General features: G+C 39.1%; 1 protein-coding gene across 1 annotated transcript; it reads right to left on the reverse strand.

The window, feature by feature from the left end:
* Positions 1-677: 677 nt before the first annotated feature.
* On the reverse strand, positions 678-21,930 carry LOC110041837 (protein fantom-like). The gene is made up of 41 exons (XM_020747162.2): positions 21,643-21,930; positions 21,060-21,160; positions 20,630-20,673; positions 20,294-20,352; positions 19,553-19,650; positions 19,205-19,285; positions 19,000-19,070; positions 18,356-18,400; positions 17,674-17,721; positions 17,415-17,487; positions 17,051-17,121; positions 16,089-16,194; positions 15,776-15,850; positions 14,800-14,871; positions 14,410-14,483; positions 14,248-14,302; positions 13,718-13,802; positions 13,278-13,384; positions 12,960-13,010; positions 12,743-12,809; positions 12,218-12,336; positions 11,615-11,716; positions 11,119-11,184; positions 10,920-10,997; positions 10,157-10,272; positions 9,957-10,026; positions 9,692-9,821; positions 9,351-9,445; positions 8,758-8,905; positions 8,089-8,243; positions 7,219-7,344; positions 6,579-6,671; positions 5,830-6,068; positions 5,317-5,539; positions 4,520-4,607; positions 4,185-4,438; positions 3,361-3,553; positions 3,032-3,104; positions 2,548-2,632; positions 1,689-1,731; positions 678-1,063 (listed from the first exon to the last, which is right to left on the reverse strand). Exons 1-41 carry the CDS (start codon positions 21,692-21,694, stop codon positions 972-974), a joined length of 4,023 nt encoding a protein of 1,340 aa, XP_020602821.2. The 5' UTR covers positions 21,695-21,930; the 3' UTR covers positions 678-971.
* Between the last annotated feature and the right edge of the window lie 9 nt (positions 21,931-21,939).

Genomic DNA, 21,939 nt, shown 5'->3' on the forward strand with positions numbered 1-21,939 from the left:
GTAGCAAACGAACCGGCCATTCAACAGGTACACACCATATGTGATCTACACTTGAAGTACTCAAAGAAAGGCGCGCGCAAAAGGTGATGTACACCAGGCAGTGCAGTATTCAAGAGTGTTCAAGGATGAACACATGACGTATTCAAGTTGAATTGAGAAAAACAGGCCGGTTTAAAATACGATATTCCAGGTGTCCTTCGAGTCGTGCGTCCTTGAATATAAAGAAAAACCTTGGTTATAATCTATCAAGCATTTTCGCTCGCACGCGACTGGTCGAAACACGCGCGTTACATGACTGAACACGTCTCACGCCAGCTAAAACTGGGTATTCCCTAATTTTCAAAGCTGCGCGTGTTGCGAAAATTATTTGACGGTTAATAAACACAATTGTTGGTTTTTCATTTGGCGCAAAAATATGCTCAGATATTTGTCCTTGTAGATTATCTGTTCCTTAAGCCCATAGTTTACCCCGAGCTTCGCTCTCGGAAAACTTTTCCCTTTTCAGAACCGATAACGTTCGCGAAAAATATCCGAGCATGTTCTCGGGGCTACTGTTTCTACATTTCTGTATTTGAGGTGTGAACAGATAAGTGTTTGGGCGAATTCGAATCCGAATATTTTTCAGTTTTGCGCATTACGTTTATTGGAAAGGAATAGAAATTTTGTCAGAAAGTTAATTACCTTTTATGACGTTTATTGCAGAGCCTAGAGCTCTTAATTTATTTACAAACTTTACAATTTTTACAGTACTTTATAAAATGTTTGCTTACGACGCGTTTTTGTCAACAATAACAACAACAACAACAAAATCCTATTTCACAGAGGGCTGAACTACTCTGAAATGTCCCGTCTTGTGACGTCTTCATACATGCACAACACTTGATCTTTCGCGGCTCAGTGGGGAAAGCTCAATTCAAGTTTTCGTTACCTCTAAGCGTGGGTTTACTTTACTTGGAGACAGTTCAGTGGTGCTATTCGTCGTTATACAAGCCCAAAAGTGCCTGTAACGCTTCCACAGTGACCGTCAGTGTTCCAATCTCAGAGTTACTCTCGATGTCGTACACTGCGGTGAAGACACAAAATTAGGATGCTATTGTCCATTTGTGAACTGACCTTTTTTGTCTCAGTTTGTTTAATAAAATACTGCGTTCAAAATTCATATCTTGCCCACGTAATAGATATGCTGCGAAAGACATTGAGTGTAAATTTATCTGCTAGCGTTCTATCACGAATGCCGTCCTCTTATTGGCTGCGATATACTCACTATCTATTCTGCTGTAGTCTGTGAAGAGAATGTACGACTGGTAGATTCATACTAAAACAAGCGGATTATGGGTCCTCTTGAACTTTCACGCGATAGAAACCTCGAGCTCATAATCTAATTATTTTATTATTCCAGGAGCGAGCGTTGGATAAAAACACCCATTTTGGCAGAGCATGGTATAATGGCTCATAACCTATGATGGGTAAGCCAGTGAAATCTCTTGAATTGCTTTATCCAATGATCCAGTTTTTAATAATTGTTAAATAGTCGCGAGGGGCGGAGCTGGGTTTCCGTATTAATATTTGCATCTAGTTTTTTTACGGTGCTCATCGAGTTTCGAGAGGAAAATTTGCAAATATACCCGTGCAGGATTGAGACCAACAATAGATGACAGTGATTGAAGTCATTAATCTCTAATACTTACGTTCAATGTCTTTGTCGATGAAGTCCTCCCTTTCATTCAATATCTAGCGACAAGTAAAAGATTTCAAAACGGTCCGGTAAAAAACTTCAAAGTCTTGCTAGACACGTTCCATAACAGAAACAGAGATCAGGGCCATAACCAGAAAAATATTATGACTGTGGCAATGTACATGGTTGAATTACTTTTCCTTGGTATTTAGCTGTGTTTTACTTTTCCCCTTCAACAACAACAACAACAACAGCAACAACAACAACAACAAACAACAAACAACAACAACAACAAAAACGAAAAGGCAAGTGCCTCCGTTTGCCTCATACTGGCACGACCCTGGAGATGACAAAAGAGAAAAGGGAATCTGTGAGAGGACGGATTAAGTGACCGCGAGGAGCAGGTAAGCACAGAACTGTTGTCTCAAGAGAGTACCAGGACGTTTACCCAAACCAAGACGACGAAGGCAACGAAAACACACGAGAATTGATGAGAGCCACTAAGAGCGCACGAGAGTCACCGAGAGCGTACGAGAATCCACGAGTCGACGACAACACACGAGAATTGACAAAAGCGCATGACAATTGACGACAGTCTCCGAGAGCGCACGAAAATTGATGAGAGTCGCCGAAAGGGCACGAGAACTGCCCAGTCTCTGAGAGCGCAGGGAAATTGAGAAACGCCGAGAGCGAAGAGAATTGGCGAGAGTAAACGAAGTACACGAAAACTGACGTAGGCTCGATTTCCGAAACTCTTTCGGGTCGGAAGAGCATGCTCCTTTCCCGAACAACGGCTGTCGATCGAGTCATGAGAGTTTCTGGCCAAGCAACTCGTTTTCGTTAAGCCGGGCGGGCATAAGTAAGGTACCAACCTGTACGAAATCCACTGAGGCATAAGCCACATCAACACAGTCGCCTTCATCCTCGGGTGGATCACTGACAACAGTGAACACGAGTCTACAAACGAATACAGTAGTTAGTTTGGACGATCATAGTCGGCTAAATACGTGCATCACATGAATACAGTAATTCAATGATAAAAGTTCGATTAGCAGGTTTGAAACAAAGCGTTGGTGCCATGTGACATGCACTTCAAGGCCAAGTAAGTAGCCAACAAACCAAGCAGATGTGTCAAACAGACAAACGAACAAACAAAAAGCAAAACAAACAAACAAAACAAGCAGATAGAGTGGAAGGTAGGTGGGTAGGCAGGCAGGCAGGTAGACAGACAGACAGACAGACAGACAGACAGACAGGCAGACAGACAGACAGATATGCAGGCTGGGAGGCAGGCAGGCGGGTGGGCAGCCAGAGAGATATAAATTAATCAAAAGCAGGTAAATCAGAATATCTTACTTAGGATCGTTGGACAACATGTAAATCAAGTAATTTCTTTTTACTTGGTTGTTCTCTGCATCCACATGAAAAACTGAAAAAAAGGGCAAAACATTAGAATGACAGACAGGCTGCTGTTACCCCCCCCCCCCCCTTTTAAGGCAATCTTACAGACATCTACCTTAAGGGTGACTGTTGCTTACAACAGCCAATTTAAGTCTTACAAATTGACGCAATAGTTCGATGTGCTTGCTATACAATGGCTGACGACGAAAGTAAACAAATTCTTGCACATTGTTTTTGTATGACTACAAGGGTGCGGGACAAGGTATTTTGCAGCTTAACCTTACCTTTCTTAAAGTTAAATGATATAGGCCTGTAAGGGGCAGGTTTTGGTAAAGAGATAGGTGTTTCCAAATCAGCTGGATCACAGTCCAGAAACTTGTAAGCAACAAACACTTGTTTCACGTTTGGATCATCTAATATTGACGCTTCTGGATGGAGAGTGAGACTTGTGACTTGAATAACCACTGTCGAAGCAACCTGCAAAACCAAAATTGGACAAACGTTTTGTATAATGAAAACAGCAACAACCTTAACAGCAATAACGATAACAATAACTCTCAGAGGCTATCTAAAATGAAAAAAATCGAAATGTTATATTACCAAGCTTCAGTTGAATTACTGTTGAGCCCCGCTATTTCGAACACTCGGGGGAAACGAAAAATAGTTCGAAATAGCCAATAGCAAATGACTGAAGGGTAAATCCAAGGGGAATGGCTTTGAGATCGAAATAACCGGCAATTAGAAATAACCGAGTTCGAATTAACGGGGTCCAACCAAACGCGAAAAACCCTGCTAAAAAAACGGTTCCGTGTTTCGCCGGCTGGCGGCAATCACCATAGCGGACCTCTTAGAAAACAGAAGCTTAATTCATCGGGTTCAAAAGATCACGTCTGCTGGTTGTGATTTTGATCCATTTTGTTTGTTTCCTTTTTCAAGGTTCGCTGGTAGTCGTCTACTGGTAAAATAATGGACAACTGTAATTGAATTCCAATAATGGACAGCGGTTAACTTAGCTGATTAAGTGCTATTTCATAAAAAAACCACCCTAAAGTAATTGTTTACAGTCATGAAATTGTATAGCCATTTTCGTTGAGAATTCCAGTTTTACCTGAACGGCAGATTTGGCACGAGAATGTCTCGGGGAAACCATCACAGCTTCACTCTCGCTTGTCTCAGCTCCGCTTTCACCAGGACCGTCGCCTTTTTCTTCTTCTCTTTTATTTTCCTCCTCTTCTTCCTCTTCCTCTTCATCTATCTCCTCTTCCACTTCCTCTGCCGGTTCTTCTTCGTCGTCCACTTCTTCCTTGGACTCCGCTGAGGGGAGGGGTATGTCCACCTCCTCGCCGAGCGTCGAGTCGAGGTCTAGTGAGCAAAATCATACGTTACAATTCAGGAAGTTTACACGAGGTAATTCACGAATTAACGAAGTCTGCTGATCAGTACCTGACGCTGGCTCCTCAAACATGGTGTCCTCGCTGCCTTCTGCTTCAGTTGTCCGCCTCATTTCTTCAGCCACAAGGGCCTCGTCATCCTTAAAAAGAAAACAAATTGTAAGTGAAGAACCTTGCACCTCCCTCAGGGTGCCGAATCACCAAGCGCAGTGGATCTTTTAAAACGCCATTTCTACTTGAAGGCTGCCATCAGTTCTTTACTACATGGTTGCCACAGACATCCCTTTTAAAAATTCCCTGACTTTTCCCTGAGAAAAATAAAATTTCCCTCATCAAAGAAATACAAAATATCAGGTCTAGTAGCGGCTTCTTCTTCCACTCGTTCATTAAGAGTGATAATTTTCAAGAAATTTTTCCTTATCAATTAAGGAAAAATATCGTTGAGATCACAGTGACCCTAAATGTTTCTTCCAACATTCAATGGTATTAAATCAGCCGTATTAAATTATTTCAATTTTCCCTGACTCTTCTTCAAAATATCAATTTTCCCTGACTCAAAATAAAATTCCCTGACTTTTCCCTGACATTGAAGTGTTTTGCCTTGACCATCTCCTGACCTGTGGCAACCCTGTAACTAAATTGAAGATGTCATCTTACGGGCAATGCCTTTGTCCTCGATTATTTGAAGACGCTACCACCTGCTTCACAATCTGACTCCTACCCCCACCCCCTACGAACTAAGCTATCCAGGGCAGCTATAACTAGTAGAACAAGCTACTCCGACGTAGCTTACGGACAATCTCCCCAGAATTCAACAATAAACGCGTTGAACCCCTACATCCAGCCTACCTGTTCATCTTCAGATGTCTCTGTCTCAACGATTTCTCTAGTGGACTTCACCTCTCCCCCAGGCTCCTCCGCTGGCTCCTCGGCGGCCTTGAACATCTCGTCAATGGACATCTCCTCCACAGGCCTCTCGGGTTCAAGTTTCCGGGTGCGCGGGGCAGGCTGGGGTTTCTTTGCTGTTGCCTTTATCAACTCGTCCACTGACATGGACTCCAGAGGCTTTTCTCTATTTTTTTCAGACGGCGAATAAAACGATTTCAATCAATTTTCAAAGCAAGTGAAGGTGAAATAAACCCGTAAAATATTTTAAGATAACTTTTACACTTAACATAAATGCTATCGGTGAAAATGAACTCTCATTGGCTGAGCAGGCATTGCATGTCTTGTTATGCCGGTGATACTTTTTATTAATTTTTTCCATGGTGCCGACACACAGAGCGTTTTAAAACTTGTCGATTCACTTTCTGCGATTTGCAATTGTCTCATTCCCATTTTGTTGGGGAGCATGTAACTTACTTTTTCCGCTCATCTGGTTCAACCTTTTCTAAAAGGTCTGATGGTTTGCGTTTAATCTGCGCCAGATGAGCAGACTCACGCCTGGCAATTTTTTCTTCTCGCTGTTCCTGTTTCGGAGTCGAGGAGTCAACAGGTGATGGGGGCTTATCTCTCGTGTTTGATGATTTGACGGCAGATTTGACTTCAGGTTCACTGTCGGAGTTAAATGACTCTCTCTCGTCAGGTACTTGCATTACTCGCTGAAAGATACGCAAAAACGATCTTAACCTATGGACGAATGAACCAAATCCCGCACAGTGATAGGTTATCCAAGGGATGAGATGAGATTATTTTGGGCACTCTGGATTGCTCGCTGTGTCTCGCAAGAAAAACTGTATTATTTATGCCACGTGATAAATCCTTTACTGGTCAAGGCTGTGCGGCCATATCCTCTGTTTGCCTGCTTATGGAGCTACACTGGTTCTTCGTCTATAAACTCGCAAAATATTGAGCTGTCTTGATCAAAGGCTTGGTCACAATCCCATATATACCCATATATGTACCAACCACCTTATCTGGTGATGTAGTGATGGAGATATGCCATCACGCAAGTGCTTCCCCAGCTTTTGAGCAACGAGTTGTTCACGGCTGGCTTTACCAGTCAAGCCGTTTTGAGGGATGATGTTATTTTTCTTTCTCTTTCGACAGAGTTTGTAGAATGGCTAGAGGTAGCGACGAGGGCAATCTACAGTAGAAGAAGAAGTGCATACCTGAGGTGCCGCGCGAGGCTTGGCACTAGCCGGAAGATAGGTGTATCTCCATTTCAAATAAACATCAATTGTTCCATTGACGCCTCCCGAGGCCTGAAAATTTAACAAAGAAGAATACAAAATTTGAATTAATTTCAGGCTTCCTTTTCAAGTTCGTTCGTTCATGTTATCCACATTAATCTTCCTTGGTTCTTGACTATATGTCCTTCAGTGCCCAAGGGCACGAAAAGGATTGAATGAGTAACTTCTTGACTGTTGCTGTTCCTTGTTTCTTTGGCGTTTTTCCAGTTCCATAAGCAATCAATTAATCTGAGTTTTGCTTATATTTAAAAATAATTTGCATAATACAAAAATGACTTAATTTATGGTGGAATTTGCTTCTCTTACTATACTAGCGGGATGTTGTCAACTAGCGGTTTCCACCGGCATTGCGATTGCAATAAAAATTTGTTTTATGACAGGAAAAAAAATGGCGTGGAAAGTTTTTCAATTCAAGGTTATTATTCTATAAGTAAAGAGCTCGCTCGAAATCTATAAAGTTGATTGGAGGTACAGAGACAGCAAGAAACGAATTGTAAACTTTGTTCTCTACAGTCTCAGCCCTAAATGCTTGCTTCTACAATGAAATTTTCTCGCCTACCCGCCTAAGTTCGAAGGTCCCCTTGATAGTCTTGTCATTAGCAAGCGTTATCAAAGGCACTTTAGCGAGTCCCAGGTAAACTGCAGGCTCTGGATCAGCATCGTCAAACACATAGATCTCCAGCGCCTGAAATTGTAAATAATAACGCCTAAGCCTTTTCAGATTGAACTATGAACTCTCCTTACGGTAGCCATACATTTCTTTCAAAGTTAGTGTGAGAACTTGGCAGTACATCACGATAGTGTATCTTTGTTCTCATCGCCAGTCTGCCTGACAATGTATAGCTGTAAATTTTTAGGTACCTGTAATAAGTGTTATATAGACTACGGGCTAAAACTTAAGACTAAAATCGAGGAAATTTCAAAGGCAATCTGAGTTACCATTGAGGTGCAGAGGAGTTTTAAGCTCCTTGGATCCTGCAAGAGTAATTATCACGTAACGCCTCAATGCAAAGGATGGTGAATTTAGCCACAGCGCGCTGACAGTAGATGGAGCCTGTGTCAAACTGTATCTGTCTATCAAACGGTTGTCGTCGTTCGGGTTTCGCACTTGATTGGTCAGAGCAAACTAAACGAGTACAGTTTCCTAAACCAATCACCTAGCGAATAAAACAGACACAGAAGCGCGCGAAAACGCACCTACATGAAAGCCAGGTTTGTGTTTGGTTTCTCACGTGTTTGGTCAGAGCATGCTGCACGAGTTTCCTGAACCAATCACCTCAGCGTGCGTACTAACAAAAAAGACACAAAAGCGCGGGAACATTCGCCTACAGCCAAGTTACATTTGTGCTTTGTTTTGCAGGTAGGTGATTAATCTGAGCAAAAACAAAGAAAATACAACAACGAAACCGTTCTACTAAAGCCGTATTACCGCGGCCCTGAGGTATGTATCCAGTTCAGGTGTCATGGGCACAGGAAATGTCTTGATGTCATTAAACTCTGGGGTGTTTGTACTCTGCACGATGTCTGTATCATGATCAGCGAAGTCAAAGAAACGGTATACCGCGTATGGACTGGGCTGAATTCCTGCAAAATAACCACAGCACAAATCAATGACGACACTCAAGTAGTCAACTCTTTGCGAGACCATATGTTCGAGTGTTCGCCTTTCTGAGTGACTTTTTTCAGCAGTGACCAGGGGCGTAACCAGGATTTTTCAAAAGGGGGTCACACTATGTCAAAGTGAGGGTACTCACCAGATTGTCATGTCGTTTTCGCCACCTTTTGTAGATTGTTTGCTTACAAAAGGCTTACAAAAGGGGGGGAGGGGCGGTCACGAGCACTCCAGGACTCCCCTAGCTACGCCCCTGTTTCCGGACTTTCCGCTGTAATCCTAACCCGATCGCCCCGATCACCTACAACGGGGGGTCATTTTCGCTGAATTTCCCCCCAAAATATAATTTTTTTCCTGACTCAAAATGAAATTCCCTGACTTTTCCCTGACCATTTCGTGACCTGTGGCAACCCTGTCTAACGCAACGCTGATTTTCTGCAGACGAAAGTGTTTGAAAGTAATTTCATTCCTTCACGCCACTATTACCTTGTCTCCTTGGTTTAACTCCACTACATCTAATGATATGGACGTCAAGTTCGTTCACGTCAGATGGTGGTTTTTCTGGAACGTGACCAGCGTCTTCAAGCGCTTTGTACGCTCCGGAGTTCATGTAACCAAGCGCCTTGGTACGCTCCTGAAACAGAACAGAGAGTACTGCCAGCTTGCAAAAATCAAAGTTCAAATGTTATTGTTTATAGTGGTCAATGCGCTCAGATACGCCAAGCTAGTTAGCCTCTTCCAGGCGCTCAGTTTGTTGTTTTGCGCTGCGCCCAACAAACGGAACGCCTGGAAGAGGCTACAAGCTAGTTCACAGGCATGCCACTTAAACTGAAAGAAACAAATACATTAGCAAAACATAATACGCTTAAAAATCTCAACTGACGGGAGGCACACCAGTTGGCTATTTACAAGCATGACCGAGGCGTTGAACTTTTGTTTACCGAGAAGCATGCATAAATTCAGAGCGGGACTTGAACCTGCGACCTCTGGATTTCAAGTGGGGCTGCCTCCGCAAAACCTCCGCAAAACCGTGATAGGCATAAAACCACAAAACCATTACTCACTACAAACATACTGACCCTGTATAATCTGATTGCTTGGTCCATGGGAACTCTCAGTCTGACCCAGTACTCCATGGTGGCAAATTCGACGCCTTGACACGGTGGCCTGGAGCCTATTAATACATAGTGCAGAAAAGACATGGATAAAACACAGAACACAGAGCCCTCTGTTGTCAAACATGTTTGCCACCGCCATGAAAAAAATAAACACGCTCGCTCAGGCGCAATCAGTCCATAAAACTTCAAGGATGGCTAAGATTTTGGAAGAGTTCAACCAAAGGTTGAATGTATCAACAAGCGCCGACCGTGATACAGGTCCTACAAAGTGAAGAAATTGTACTAAGAACAAAAACTCTCACCTATAAACTTAGCAGTGCTGTGAACTCTACCATGAGGTTTCTCAAGAAGATCTCTGAACTTCAGTTGACAAGCTGCTACAGTCCTGTAGTCAGTACCAAATGCGCGATGGATCTCTATCAACGTGGATTCCTGTTACAAAAACAATACTTCACTGATAATCATCAAAACCCATCTACGCGGCCATAAAGCAATCTGAACTCAAAACACGTGACCGGTCATGAAGCAAACACAAAAGCAAAGTAGCGTATAAAATAAGTTTCTCACCTTTTGCAAGTAATGCAGGAAGAAATCGTCCACTCTGACAAGATACTGCGAAGTAAAATTGAACTCCGGCCTAAAAAAGAACATGAAGTAAAGCTTAGTTGTATGTTAAACAAATCAACAACCAAATGATCCTACCTGGAAACATTTTTGATTTATAAAATGGTAGCCCTTAGAGAAGGCGTTAACGAGGGCAGTTCTACCTGGTTCCCTTGACAACAGGCGTGGTTTGAAGCTCGTGTTCAAAGAACTCGTACGTTACGAAGGTAACTGGCTCATCATCCTCAAACTCTTTTACGGACTCCTGAGAAAAGATGACCTGACGAAAGTAGGACTATTTGTTACGCAAAATAATATCAGGCTAACTGGATGATAAGCAAAACTGAACAATGACGTGTTAAAGTAACTCTACCTTAGAGCGGTTTTCACTTGAGTGTCGAAAAGTAATCCTCCGTAGGAAAAAAGGTGGCGGCTGTACATTTTACCACAATACCATGCGAGCCTAATACAGCCCGTAAAGTGAAAGGAAAGCCATATTTTTGCAGTACATGTCCATGTGCTATCGACATTGTGCACGCTGGGTTTGAAGGTTGAGCGTTGTTTAAGCTTCCTTGCGCTAAGAATTATGGGTAAATGTACCAATCGCCATCTTTCTTCCTACGGCGGATTGGTTTTGCATTACTACGCCATACGACTGGCTTAAAAAACTTGCGCCACTTTTTAATCCAATCCTGAAGAAGTAAACCCAAAACCAATCGTGACGTGCCCGCACACGTTTTCCCGGGTTTCGCGTCAGCTACATGTAATATACTCTGAGCTTTGATTGGTTCATTGGATTGTCTGTGTCCTTTGTGATTGACTAAAGTGATCACTTTGATTTTTGTGTTACGTTACTCCGTCGAAAAGCGCTCTACTTTGCATGTACAACATGTATACATGTACGTCTTTACATAAAAAAAATCATACCTTATCGATGTGAATTTCAAATATATTTTGTCCTCGTTCCAACTCGACCGTACTATCCATTTCTTCAAACTCAGACTCCTGGTGATAAAATAAGATTGACAGAGTTAAGTTTTAAAAGGTCTAAGGCCACATAACACCATAAAAACAACAAACATCAGAAGTGAATTTCGTGAGCTGCAAGGATTCTTAACTGTATCACCTCTGATGGAGCAGTTTTGTATTGTTTGGTTCCGTAAGCTACGTCACGCATTTGACTTTCAAGTTTCTGTACAAAGGAAAAGAGAACGATGCCTAAATTAAGAAAAGCAGCTTTTAACAATTAGGTAAAATAGTTGCCACAATGCATAACATATAAAACCACAGAAAATTGTGAATGAGTCGGAGTTCTCTAAGTCTTCTCTAGTCCTCTCTTACATTCAATGTAATGAATACCCACTGTCAAAAAATGAAAATCTTTACTGAGTTAGTAGGAAAAAAATCTGGTAAATATCACAATTTTTGAAAAGAAATGTGGTGACAGTATACAGATATAAGTTGCAACGCTTCAGAGGCATTGAGAAAACAAATAAAAATGGTAAAAAATTCGTACCCACCGAACCGCCGTGATCGTAAATTGTTACGTCAATGAAACGAACAGAAAACAAACAAACAACAACAACTAAATTGGTCAAGGAATGATTGATTGTAATACTAACTCGTATTCTATCAGCTCTGATATCCAGCAGCTGTGCATACTCTTGCATCTTCAGATCATACTCCTTTTTATCTTCACTCATCTTCTTGGTTACTCGTTCAACCTTCAATCAAGAGAGAAGTTTGAGCATTCGGATTAAAGCTGCAAACTTTCTGTCATTCTTGTGAACAGAATACTACCAGAATACGAACACTTTTCAGTGCTTTCAGTTCGTAGTTGGATGTGGTCCTATACAAATTAAGGTAAACACAGTAATCTTCGTTCTGTTTTTCCTCGTCATTGAATTACGCGTACAAAACGATCCCCACTTTGTAGTCGAGTGAATTTCCCCACTTTGTAGTCGAGTGAATTCCCCACTTTGTAGTCGGGTGAATTTCCCCACTTTGTAGTCGAGGGAATTTCCGTTTGGTAAACGCACTAGCGGGGAATCGCAAACCGGCCCCATTTTTTTCCAACCCTGCATGTGCTGTATCACCTCTCAATAAACTTGGGCACCTGTTTATTTTTCTGTCGCTGTTTTTGCAGGCCAACTAAATCTTGGAGGTGAGGTACACTGCCTAGTAACAAATCATTCGTAATATTACCAATACTGTTCTCGGTTTACCTCTGTCTGGTAATCTTTGTTAATTTTGTGTTGAATTATTAACATGTTTCTCGTTTTCTCCAGTTCGTTGATGGTATCGGCATGTGACGCCTGCAGTTCTTGCACTTGTCGCTTTAGATCTACAACAAAACAACTTGTTAGCCATGTTGTAAGTGTAAAAGGAAATGACGAAAATGAAACTTGACTCAAACCTGACTTCATTAGTGTGATTCAAGTATGGAGTGTTCTGTGAAAAGGCCAGTTTCAATATACTTAAATTCTAACTTGGTTTCGAGAATTGGCCAAACAAAACGAAACGAAACGAAAAGTAAAAACGTAAACAATTACAAGTACTTCTTCATCCCTCAACCTCGATGCGATCTCTTTTGCTTTTATCCCCCAAGCCTCGCAGCTAAGTTAGAATTTTAATATATAGAGATTGGACTTTTGGCTGCCGTCATACAATACGGCTTTCGGCAAAAAGTAGAAAAAGTAACATTCGCATTAAACATGTGCATGCATACGGCTGCTTAATACAAGACTCACCTTTGTTCATTTCGTCATCAACCTTTTCTAAGAAATCAAGGTCCTGACTGCCTTTTTCTTTTCTATGCTGTAGAGGAGAAAACACAACAATTAAACAAAACCCGAACTTTTGATTAGTCAGTTACTATTACGATAGAGTCACCCTGCATTTGTAGCAGATAAAATCGGATAGAAAATGAAGAATGTACTGGTAATAAAGATTTCACTGATGACTTACTTTGATCAAGACGAGGGCCTCTTCGATTTCCTGAAAATCTACCGCGCTCTCCTGGAAAGTTCATAAAATGAGCGAGACAGTCACTGCTTCAAGTAAGTAAAGCAAACAGTATTTCCCCCTTCTTTGGAAAAACGAAATTGTAAAAATACAAACTGGCACACATAATAAGAACAGTCACAATAAAGGGATCTTTGCTTCGGCGTAATGACAAACTTAAGACAGAAATTACACACTGACGACAATGTTTCCTGTGCTAGCTATTTTATGATGCATTCTGAGATTAATTATTCTGGCAGATTATAGTGGCCTACAAATTACCTTAGTGAAAAATTTCATCTTCTCTTTCAAGTCATCGTGTTGTTCTTTCAAGGTATAATGTTGCACCCTCAGTTCACGAAGCTCTGTCTGAAGCTTTTCAGCGGACTCTGTCAACAATGTAGAAGACACAGATAAGAAGAAATAACACGATCTATAATGGTGGACAAAATTCCTTGGGACATTGACGTAATGCCACGAATTAGATTTTGTTTTACAACTGAAGTTTGAAAAAGCACTGCTATCCTTTTAAGACTGCGTTGCTGTTCCCCTCTCCTCCACCCAACACAATGTTGAAAGTCTGGAAAAATTGCAGTTACTAGTTTTAACATTCTAGGTGGGGGGGCTGGGCAAGAGTAGTTGTATTCGCCTGCGACTGTTTGTTTGGCATGTGTGATGGTAGGCCATAAACGTTGGTCCTTATAGAAAAATGCTCGATTTACCTCTTTCGCTAGTTAATTTGTCAAGAATGTCATTTTTCTCTTGTAAGTCTGAATGTAAAGTGGCTCTTAACTGTTCCATCTCCACCTAAAACAATTCAAGAGTATTAACGATCACACTTGCAAGTACTAAATGGGGCTTTTGTAGCCACGGGTCATCCGACCTCGAACTAACTCGAAGAATGGCAAACATAAAACGAGAATGGTGAAAATAGGTACGCCACAAAATTCGAGGACACTGACGTTTAAATCTAAGTTAAGTTTAAAAAATTTGTAACTTAAGGTACTAGACAAATAAACTTTTTCCTTACTGATTAACACCTTCTACGGCAATTCACTGACACTCACTTGAGCCCGTAACACCATGACAGCTGAAGTACATGTACAGGTGTAAACGGCTCATAGCCAAACATGCTATATCTCTATTAAAATCTGGGTGAAAATGATTTTCCAACACTGGAGGTTAGATTATTAAAATTAATTTTGTTTGACGAAAACGGCAAAAAGGCGTGTCGTTATTCACGTGTAGTTACCTCCATTTGCCTGTACTTTGCTCTATGCTGCCTCTCTCTTTCTGCGTCAAACGCGCTGGAAGTAACAACGAAAAAAAATAAGCATAAATCGTAATGCGCAACTTCAAAATTCATAATTCAGGACATGATCGCGAATTTTACACACTGGAGTATTTCTCTCACCTGTTCACTAAGTTTTCATTTGCTTCCTTCAAGATTGCATTCTCAGCTTTCAGATCTCCTATCATTTGAAGTTGCTGAAGATGCATTTTGCACGGAGAAAATAAGGTGAGCTTTATCATTTGAATGTAGTTTTCGAACTGTTTAAAAATTACTTGTATTAACTATTTTGCTGTACCTGTAAGTATCATCTGGCGTAAATATTTTAAAACAACATTCAGAGAGAAGTCTTGTACATGTACTGTATAGATGTCTAACTCACTTTCAGGATTTACCGGCATATTTTGCAGACATTCACCAAAAGCCTTGTGAATGTAGTTAAATATATCTTAGTAATGAAAGATTTTAGAAACCTTCGATTGTGGAAAAAGAGCAATCTGACAATGTGCGTACCTCTGATAAAGATTTTGATGCTATTCCTCCACTCTTCAGATCATTTTTCAACACAAAATTCTTTGTCTGTTCCTGTGTGGATCAAAAAATACCTGCATATCAATAAAAAACATTTCAATGCACATGTACAGTAATTGTTTGGAACTGGTGTTTGAATTTGCGACGGGGGAAAAACTATAGATATCCAGAAAGAAGCTCAAAGATCAATGAAGGAGAGAACCAACAAGAAAACAAGCCTGCACATGATGCTGGCTTGGAAATGAACTCTGGGCTAAGTTAGTTACCGGATGGATAATTCAAGATAGTGCTATTCACAAGGTAAATCAACATTCACTGGATAGTGAGGTTTGTTTTGTTAACACTGGATAGTAATTTATCTCTTGCATAGTGCTACCCGTAGAGGTTTGTGTTTATCCAACAGCACCAATCTTATTGCCACCCTATTTGACACTACCTGTAGCAACTTTCAGACTGGGGTACGAGTCTGATGAGACAGGGTATAAGTACAATAGTCACATATATTAAGTTCTGGTTTGAGTCAAGGGATTCATTAACGTTTTCAGCAGGAGAGCAACTGGTTTTCACAGGCGAGCAAAATTTTTTGAACTGAACTTCTTAATAAGAAAAACTCTTCTCTTTGTGTATATGGTCAAACCAGGTGGGCAAAATCATCCTCACAGCTCATCAATTTGCCCCATGCCAAGCACTTGAAAAAACCCCTCCAGAGTTCTTACCATACCCTGTTACTGACCATTTAATTTCTAGCTGAATAAGTATAAATAAAGTTGTTGTTGTTGTTGTTACTATCATTACGAGACAGGTCTACATCATGACAATCAGAACCATTAACACCAGGCTTGAAAAATCACCCTTGTCCTCAATCTTGTTCTTGTACCCTTATGCACAGCTGGGAAGAGTTACTGCACTGTACACTGTACATTACAGTAAGCAACGACTTAGTTCTGACTTAAATTACCTGTTTTAGTTCCTCATTAAGTTTCTCCATATCCTCAAGAACTTGGGTGTGGCTTGCTTTGACTTTGGCAAGATTCTAAAAACAGGAATAAAAGCACAATGCTAATTCAGAAATGAAAACAGTCATTTAGAACAAGTGCCTTATTCCTAACCTTGAGCATAGTCAGTGACATTTTGAAAATAAGAGCAAGGTTATTCCCACAAAAATCTACAGGTGCATGTAGCTTCTGCTTTTACTTGTTTGTGGAGCAGCCCTCACACATATGCATGTAAATGACCTTGCCTGGCTTTGAGATCAAAATGTCATACCTTACCTCTTCTAGATTTAGATATTTGACTTGCAGAGCTTCAAACTTTGTTGCTTTTTCTTTAATTTCTCTCTGAAGTTTTATCAAGTCCACATTTTCCTGAATATTGGATCTAAACAAAAGGACAGTGTTCAATACCAGCAAACATTTGACCAGACAAACAAACAAACAAACACAGACAAGCAACCAAAAAAAAAAAAACTCTTGAGGTCCAGGTTTCAGGTTTTCAAATATAGACAAGTTACCCTTCCAAAGGCTGCGAAGAAAATGCTGGCTATGCTACTTTACCAATGAAAATGTTGGGGACTACAGCTGTACCCGTGATATTGCAAGTTATTTACATGTACTTTTAGGTGAAACTTTAAAATGTCACCAAAGCCATCTTTAAAAGATCAACCCTGGCAGAATTGCTGTGTGAGTGGGAAAGGTTAGAAATTTTCAGCTGCTCCCAGAACCATGAAGACTGTGCACAGGATTCAGAGAATCCTGCATGCTCATGCACTGAGAAAAAAAAAAAAAAAAAAAAAAAAACGAAAAACAAACTATCATCTCATGTATGAAGGAAAAGGGGGGGGGGGGGGGGGGGCAATTTACTCCCAGTCTCTTTGAGATACAGTTAAACAACAGAAAAATACATCTATTTCTGTCAATGAACTCCTCCCCCAAGACAAATCTTACAGACTGTTATTAGTGAGTAGTGTTGGGCATGTTTAACACATGGAATGGTGAAATGACAAAATAGCACTACAGGTAAAAGTCAATGTGGGATATGTGTGTCTGTAAGGGTTTAAAACCCTTAAAATTATTGTGAGCTTACCATTGTTGAGTCAGTGATATAAATGTAGGTTAGCCTGAGGGCTATTTTAGGCTTTACCGGGGTACTATTTAGGCTACTATTTATTACTATTTAATTCATCATTTTACCATATGTGTTTTAACCACGTGCACTCAGTATTGTACAAACAAACCTTTTTGCATCTGATAACTGTTCTTTCAACCTCATGATCTCATCCTCATAATGAAGTTGGTTTTGCCTCAACTACAAAACATTGTAGCCAACAATAAATAACCAAAAAAGATGAACACTGCTCTTGCACAAAAGACAGGACCATTAACAACATGGAGATTGTACAAACCCATTCAGTAATGTACAGGTATGTACATGTAGTCAAGCCTACTTCAAAAGATAACTTGTGTTAGCCTTAAAGTTACATGCACCCCATACAAGGTTATTAGGGATTCTTTTTAAATTGCATTGGTCTGTTAAGTACAAGAAACAAAAGAGGGAACTAAGGATAGTTTTGTTGATATCCTAAATGCTTTTTACTGTACCTGTTCCCTTAGTTGAGCTCCATCCTCATCCAGCAACTGAATTTGATCTTGAAGTTGAGAAATAAGCTCTTCCCTTGAAATTAACAAGCACTAATACTTAACATTACTGACAATGCAAAGAAAAAAACAAAACAAAACAAAGCAAAACAAAAAACAAAACCAAGGTACACCTTGTACTGTTCTTAATATTATTATTAATACTTGTCTAGTGATGGAGGAAAATAACTACTAACAGTAGAATGAAATTAATCTGACTTACAGCTCCCTCTTTTCAAGTCTGGCCTCCTCAAGAAGACTATGTCCGTATCTTGAAAACAAAACACAGTGGATCAATCACCTTACATGTAAGTTAAAATAGAAATCTAGAGCTATTATTTTGATAATATTTCTGCTATCTTGTAGCAATTGAAAGCAAACACTGCAAAATGAAAATTATCCATTAAATTTATATGACTTTGTATAAATAATAATTAGTATATTGCACCCCACACTAGATCTTCAGACAAATAACTGGTGTACAGTAATATGTATATGCAAGTAGTAATAACTTACTACTAAATAACATTATTTCAGAGTATTAACCCTTTGAAGCTCATATCACAGCCTAAGGAGTAACACATTCAGGAAGTGGTAAAAAAAGTACGTACATCCTGAGTGTGGTATCTTAAACTGCAAAAAGGATATTACCGGTACTAATAATAATTATTTTAAAGGGATAACCGCACACAAACTGAAAATCTAGTACCGTAATTTACATTGATAGCAAATAAACATCACATGACAGGAATTTACGGAACAGCTATTAATTAAAACTTTTAAAACAACTGATGATAATTTACATGTGCATGTAACAGTACACTATGCATGGGATAGATTTAAAAAATCTCATACTACAGATGTTTATGAGCTAAGGCAGACAAACTCAGATTCAAATTCTTCACCTTGGCTGAGGTAACATGGGAGGTGGAACTCTTGATGATCCAGGTCTGAACATAAAAAAAGTTAGCATTAACACTGTGCTTATATAATATTATAATTTTTTAATAACACAAAATCAGATAGATTACAGTTATTTAATCAAACACTCAGGGGATACAGGTTTTATTTCTTTCTACTTTTTGCAAAAAAGCTGTTTCCATCTACAGAGGTAATCAAAGTAAGCAAGAGAAAAAGAAAAGACAAAACCTCTGTTTCCATATAACTTTTACAATGTACATGTAGTCCTTTTTTTTTTTCCAGAGAATCCATTATCAATGATAATCAAGGAACATTCTACAGTAAGTCAATTTTTTTTAAAATTCACTCTACTGAACTTAGTGAATGTTTGAAACCCAAACATTGTTAATCTTTTCTCTTTTATTGTCATCCAATTGCTGCCATGCGCCATGCGCATTTGAACTTTAAAAATTTTATAAAATTCGCACACTACAAATTATGTTATAAAGGTAAGACTATTAATTAAAAAATGTTTCTCAATATCTTGTTATTATATTTAAAATAATAATATATTGCTGATCACATAATATATATGAAACAGATTTCAGAATTTCTTGACATATTAATTTTGACTGCAGGATTCACTAACTTGATGTCATGGCCCTGAACTCTCAAATCCTTTTTGAGGCAGTTTCCAGACGGGGTTCTGGCATGGATACCCTAAAAAATAAGATCATGACAGGGGAAAACTAAGAAAGAAAAAAAAAACTAATAAAAGCAGCAATCATACAGTTTTTCATTAATTAATTAAAGCTACATTCTAGAAATCACATGGAGCCTTGATTTTTACTTACTGTGTGAACTCGAGGTTTAACATGGTCATACGGTGTTGCACGCTTCCCTTGAGTTTGAAGCTGTTGCTTAGCAACTGTGAGCTGAGATTGAGATGTTAAAATGTTACCAGTCAAATTCTTGGAATGTTACCTAAACTACAATGATTCTGACCAATCACACCAATTCTCTTACTATATAAATTTATAATGTATGTGCACACATACAGCACAAATTAATAAATTAAAACAAATATGTTAATTGTTTTAGTTCCTTTGGTTGTCACAATTAAGTTACTTAATAACAGCAATCAATAACAGCATGTTCACAATATTACTATATTTTATTAATTGATACAGTCATTTACTCACCTTGTTTTTAAATCCAGCATTCTGTTTTTCTAGTTCTACAATTTTACTTTCTAGATCAGCTATCTTCTCCTTTGTATCCACATCTTTCACAGCAAAAACTGAAAAAAATTGAGAAAAACAAGTTTTGATTTGTAAGGGTGTGATGACATCTGTCCAGACTGTGTGGAATAGTTTCCACACCAAGTTAACCATCAGTCATCCTAAAAGGCAAGCTGTAAATTCCAGGTTTTGTCCTAGCCTGACTTTTTACATTTACGGAACCAGAAAATTTACAATGGTCTACATTGTACATTACTCAAATTTGACCAGTTACCCTATGCGTAGTGTCGAAAACCAAGTGAACATACTGACAGCCAGATGAAGTTTAGAAAGGACACGACACAGTTTATACAATAGTAATGTGTACATGTAACTTTGATATGTGATTAGTGGAGAGAAATTAGTGGCGAGACAAAAAGCAGAGGAGGGGTCTCTCACTTTCCCCACAACACACCCCTCCCCTAGTTTTTCTCTTGCTGTTTTTATGTTGCTAAAGTAAACATATGGAGGAGGCTAAGAGATTGGTTCTGGTACTTGCATGTAAACAAAAATTCTGATAAAATATTACTTTAAATTAAATTTTCAAGTCCCTCTTTTTATATTTTATGATAACATGTGAATTAAAAAAGATCACAGAAAATACATTGTAGATTGTACTGCATTACAGTTTGTTTTTAATCAAAGATCTACATGTATATGTACCTCCTTCTGCAGCTTCTTTTTTCTTGTCATGGACCAATCGAAGCAGTTTGGTTGCCATCCTTATGATAAGTGAAGACAAATTATAAGTAAGTTATTCACATTGTCAGTACATGAAGAAAGAATTTACTTCTAATACCATATCTTCTGCAAGAGAGGAGGTATGGTGTTTTTAAAAGTCAAAATTTTTTGAAGGAGGGGAAAAGAATCTAGAAACAGGTTTAGAGGCTCAAGGTTTGAGAATGTACTGTACAAGGAGAAATCAGTTGTTGATCACCTTGAAAATTTCATTAACTTAATAAGAGTAAAAAGTAAATTCAAATACACATTGCAAGATACTTTTTGATTTTTTCCTCCTGCTTCCTTGCATATTTCTTCAACTCCTATCAAATAAAGAAATGCTAAATTTTAATAATTATGTATTTAAGTGCTTTGATCAAAGACAAGTCATATTACAGGTTCTAAACACCTTGGAGGAAAAAACCTTATAGCAGCTTTAAGAGTCTTTAAGAGTCCTTAAAGATCTTCAAGATCTTGACAAGATCCTCCAAGATCTTGGCACCAGTTTCAAGGTTCTAGCACTTTTAAGGGTCTTTGCCTTGAGGATCTTCGTAGATCCTCGATTGCCCTCAACTACGATAAAGAAAGATCCTGGAAGACCCTCATCAAAAGATTTTTAAAGATCTTTGACAAAAAAAAGAAACAACAACAACAACAAAAAAACAAACAAAAAGAAAAAAAAAACAAAGAGCAATTTCATCAAAGGTACCTGGTTATCTTCCTGGAGTCTCAGATATTTATCTTCAAGTTCCTCTCTACTTATCTTGGAGATCAACTGACGTGCATAAATCTCACTAAATGGCCTTCCATCTATAGGAGATACATACACAATGTACGAATGTACAGTTTGGGACTTATCTGTAGTCATGACTAAAATATACAGTTGCTAATCAAAGCTAAGTTAAACTGCACTTCATAGTTTGAGATAACTGCAGCAGCTATAAAATAATGTAATTTGAATTGAGCAATTTTTGCTACCTGTACGGGTTACGTTTCAGTCTTGTATCAACACCCATGCAGACCTTAGGAAAATCATTTAACTGTATGATCGAGGTTGTAAGAAACCTGCAGTTATCTCTGGTAAACAATTATACGTGCACGTAGTTATCCGAAGTTGTTTCATACATGTAAGCTTACATATAAAGTCTAACAGTACGTGTATACAAAAATATGTTTGGCCATATGATTAAATTTTCGTTTGATGTGTAAACTTGTCTGTCATACATAATTCTACAACAACGATTGCAGTCACATATGAGCAATGGAGGAAAGTTATTAAGTTAAATAAATACCTCCGTCCTCAGCGAACGAGGGAGGTCCGTCCATAGCTGAGGAAACTGGCATACCAAGGTGAAAAATTATTATCAGCTGTGTGAAGACACACGAAGCCGGTTATACTTGCGTTTGTTCCATCTTCTTTGATCGTTTGTACGCATCATAACTTAGAGATGAGATCAAAATTTCAAGACGTATCTTTTCTTTGTTAAATCATCCAGGAATAAAACAGCAAAGCCCTAAACTTCAGTTATAAACAAATCTGCCAACGGCGGCCATTTTGAAAGAAATTATCTCGACCCAGAGCCCCACGT

This window comes from Orbicella faveolata, unplaced genomic scaffold (genome assembly GCF_042242905.1).
Source record: "Orbicella faveolata isolate gen_17 unplaced genomic scaffold, um_ofav_v1 contig_3, whole genome shotgun sequence".
NCBI classification, from domain to species: Eukaryota; Metazoa; Cnidaria; class Anthozoa; order Scleractinia; family Merulinidae; genus Orbicella; species Orbicella faveolata.

Bases quoted from the DNA above. Each gene is read 5' to 3' on its own strand.
- LOC110041837 (XM_020747162.2), bottom strand. From the start codon at position 21,694: ATGCCAGTTTCCTCAGCTATGGACGGACCTCCCTCGTTCGCTGAGGAC. The intron at 12,810-12,959 runs GTAAGTCATCAG...TCTCCTCTACAG, and splicing joins AGGCCCTCGTCTTGATCAAA to CATAGAAAAGAAAAAGGCAG. The intron at 11,717-12,217 runs GTAAACCGAGAA...TCTTGATTGAAG, and splicing joins ACAAAGATTACCAGACAGAG to GTTGAACGAGTAACCAAGAA.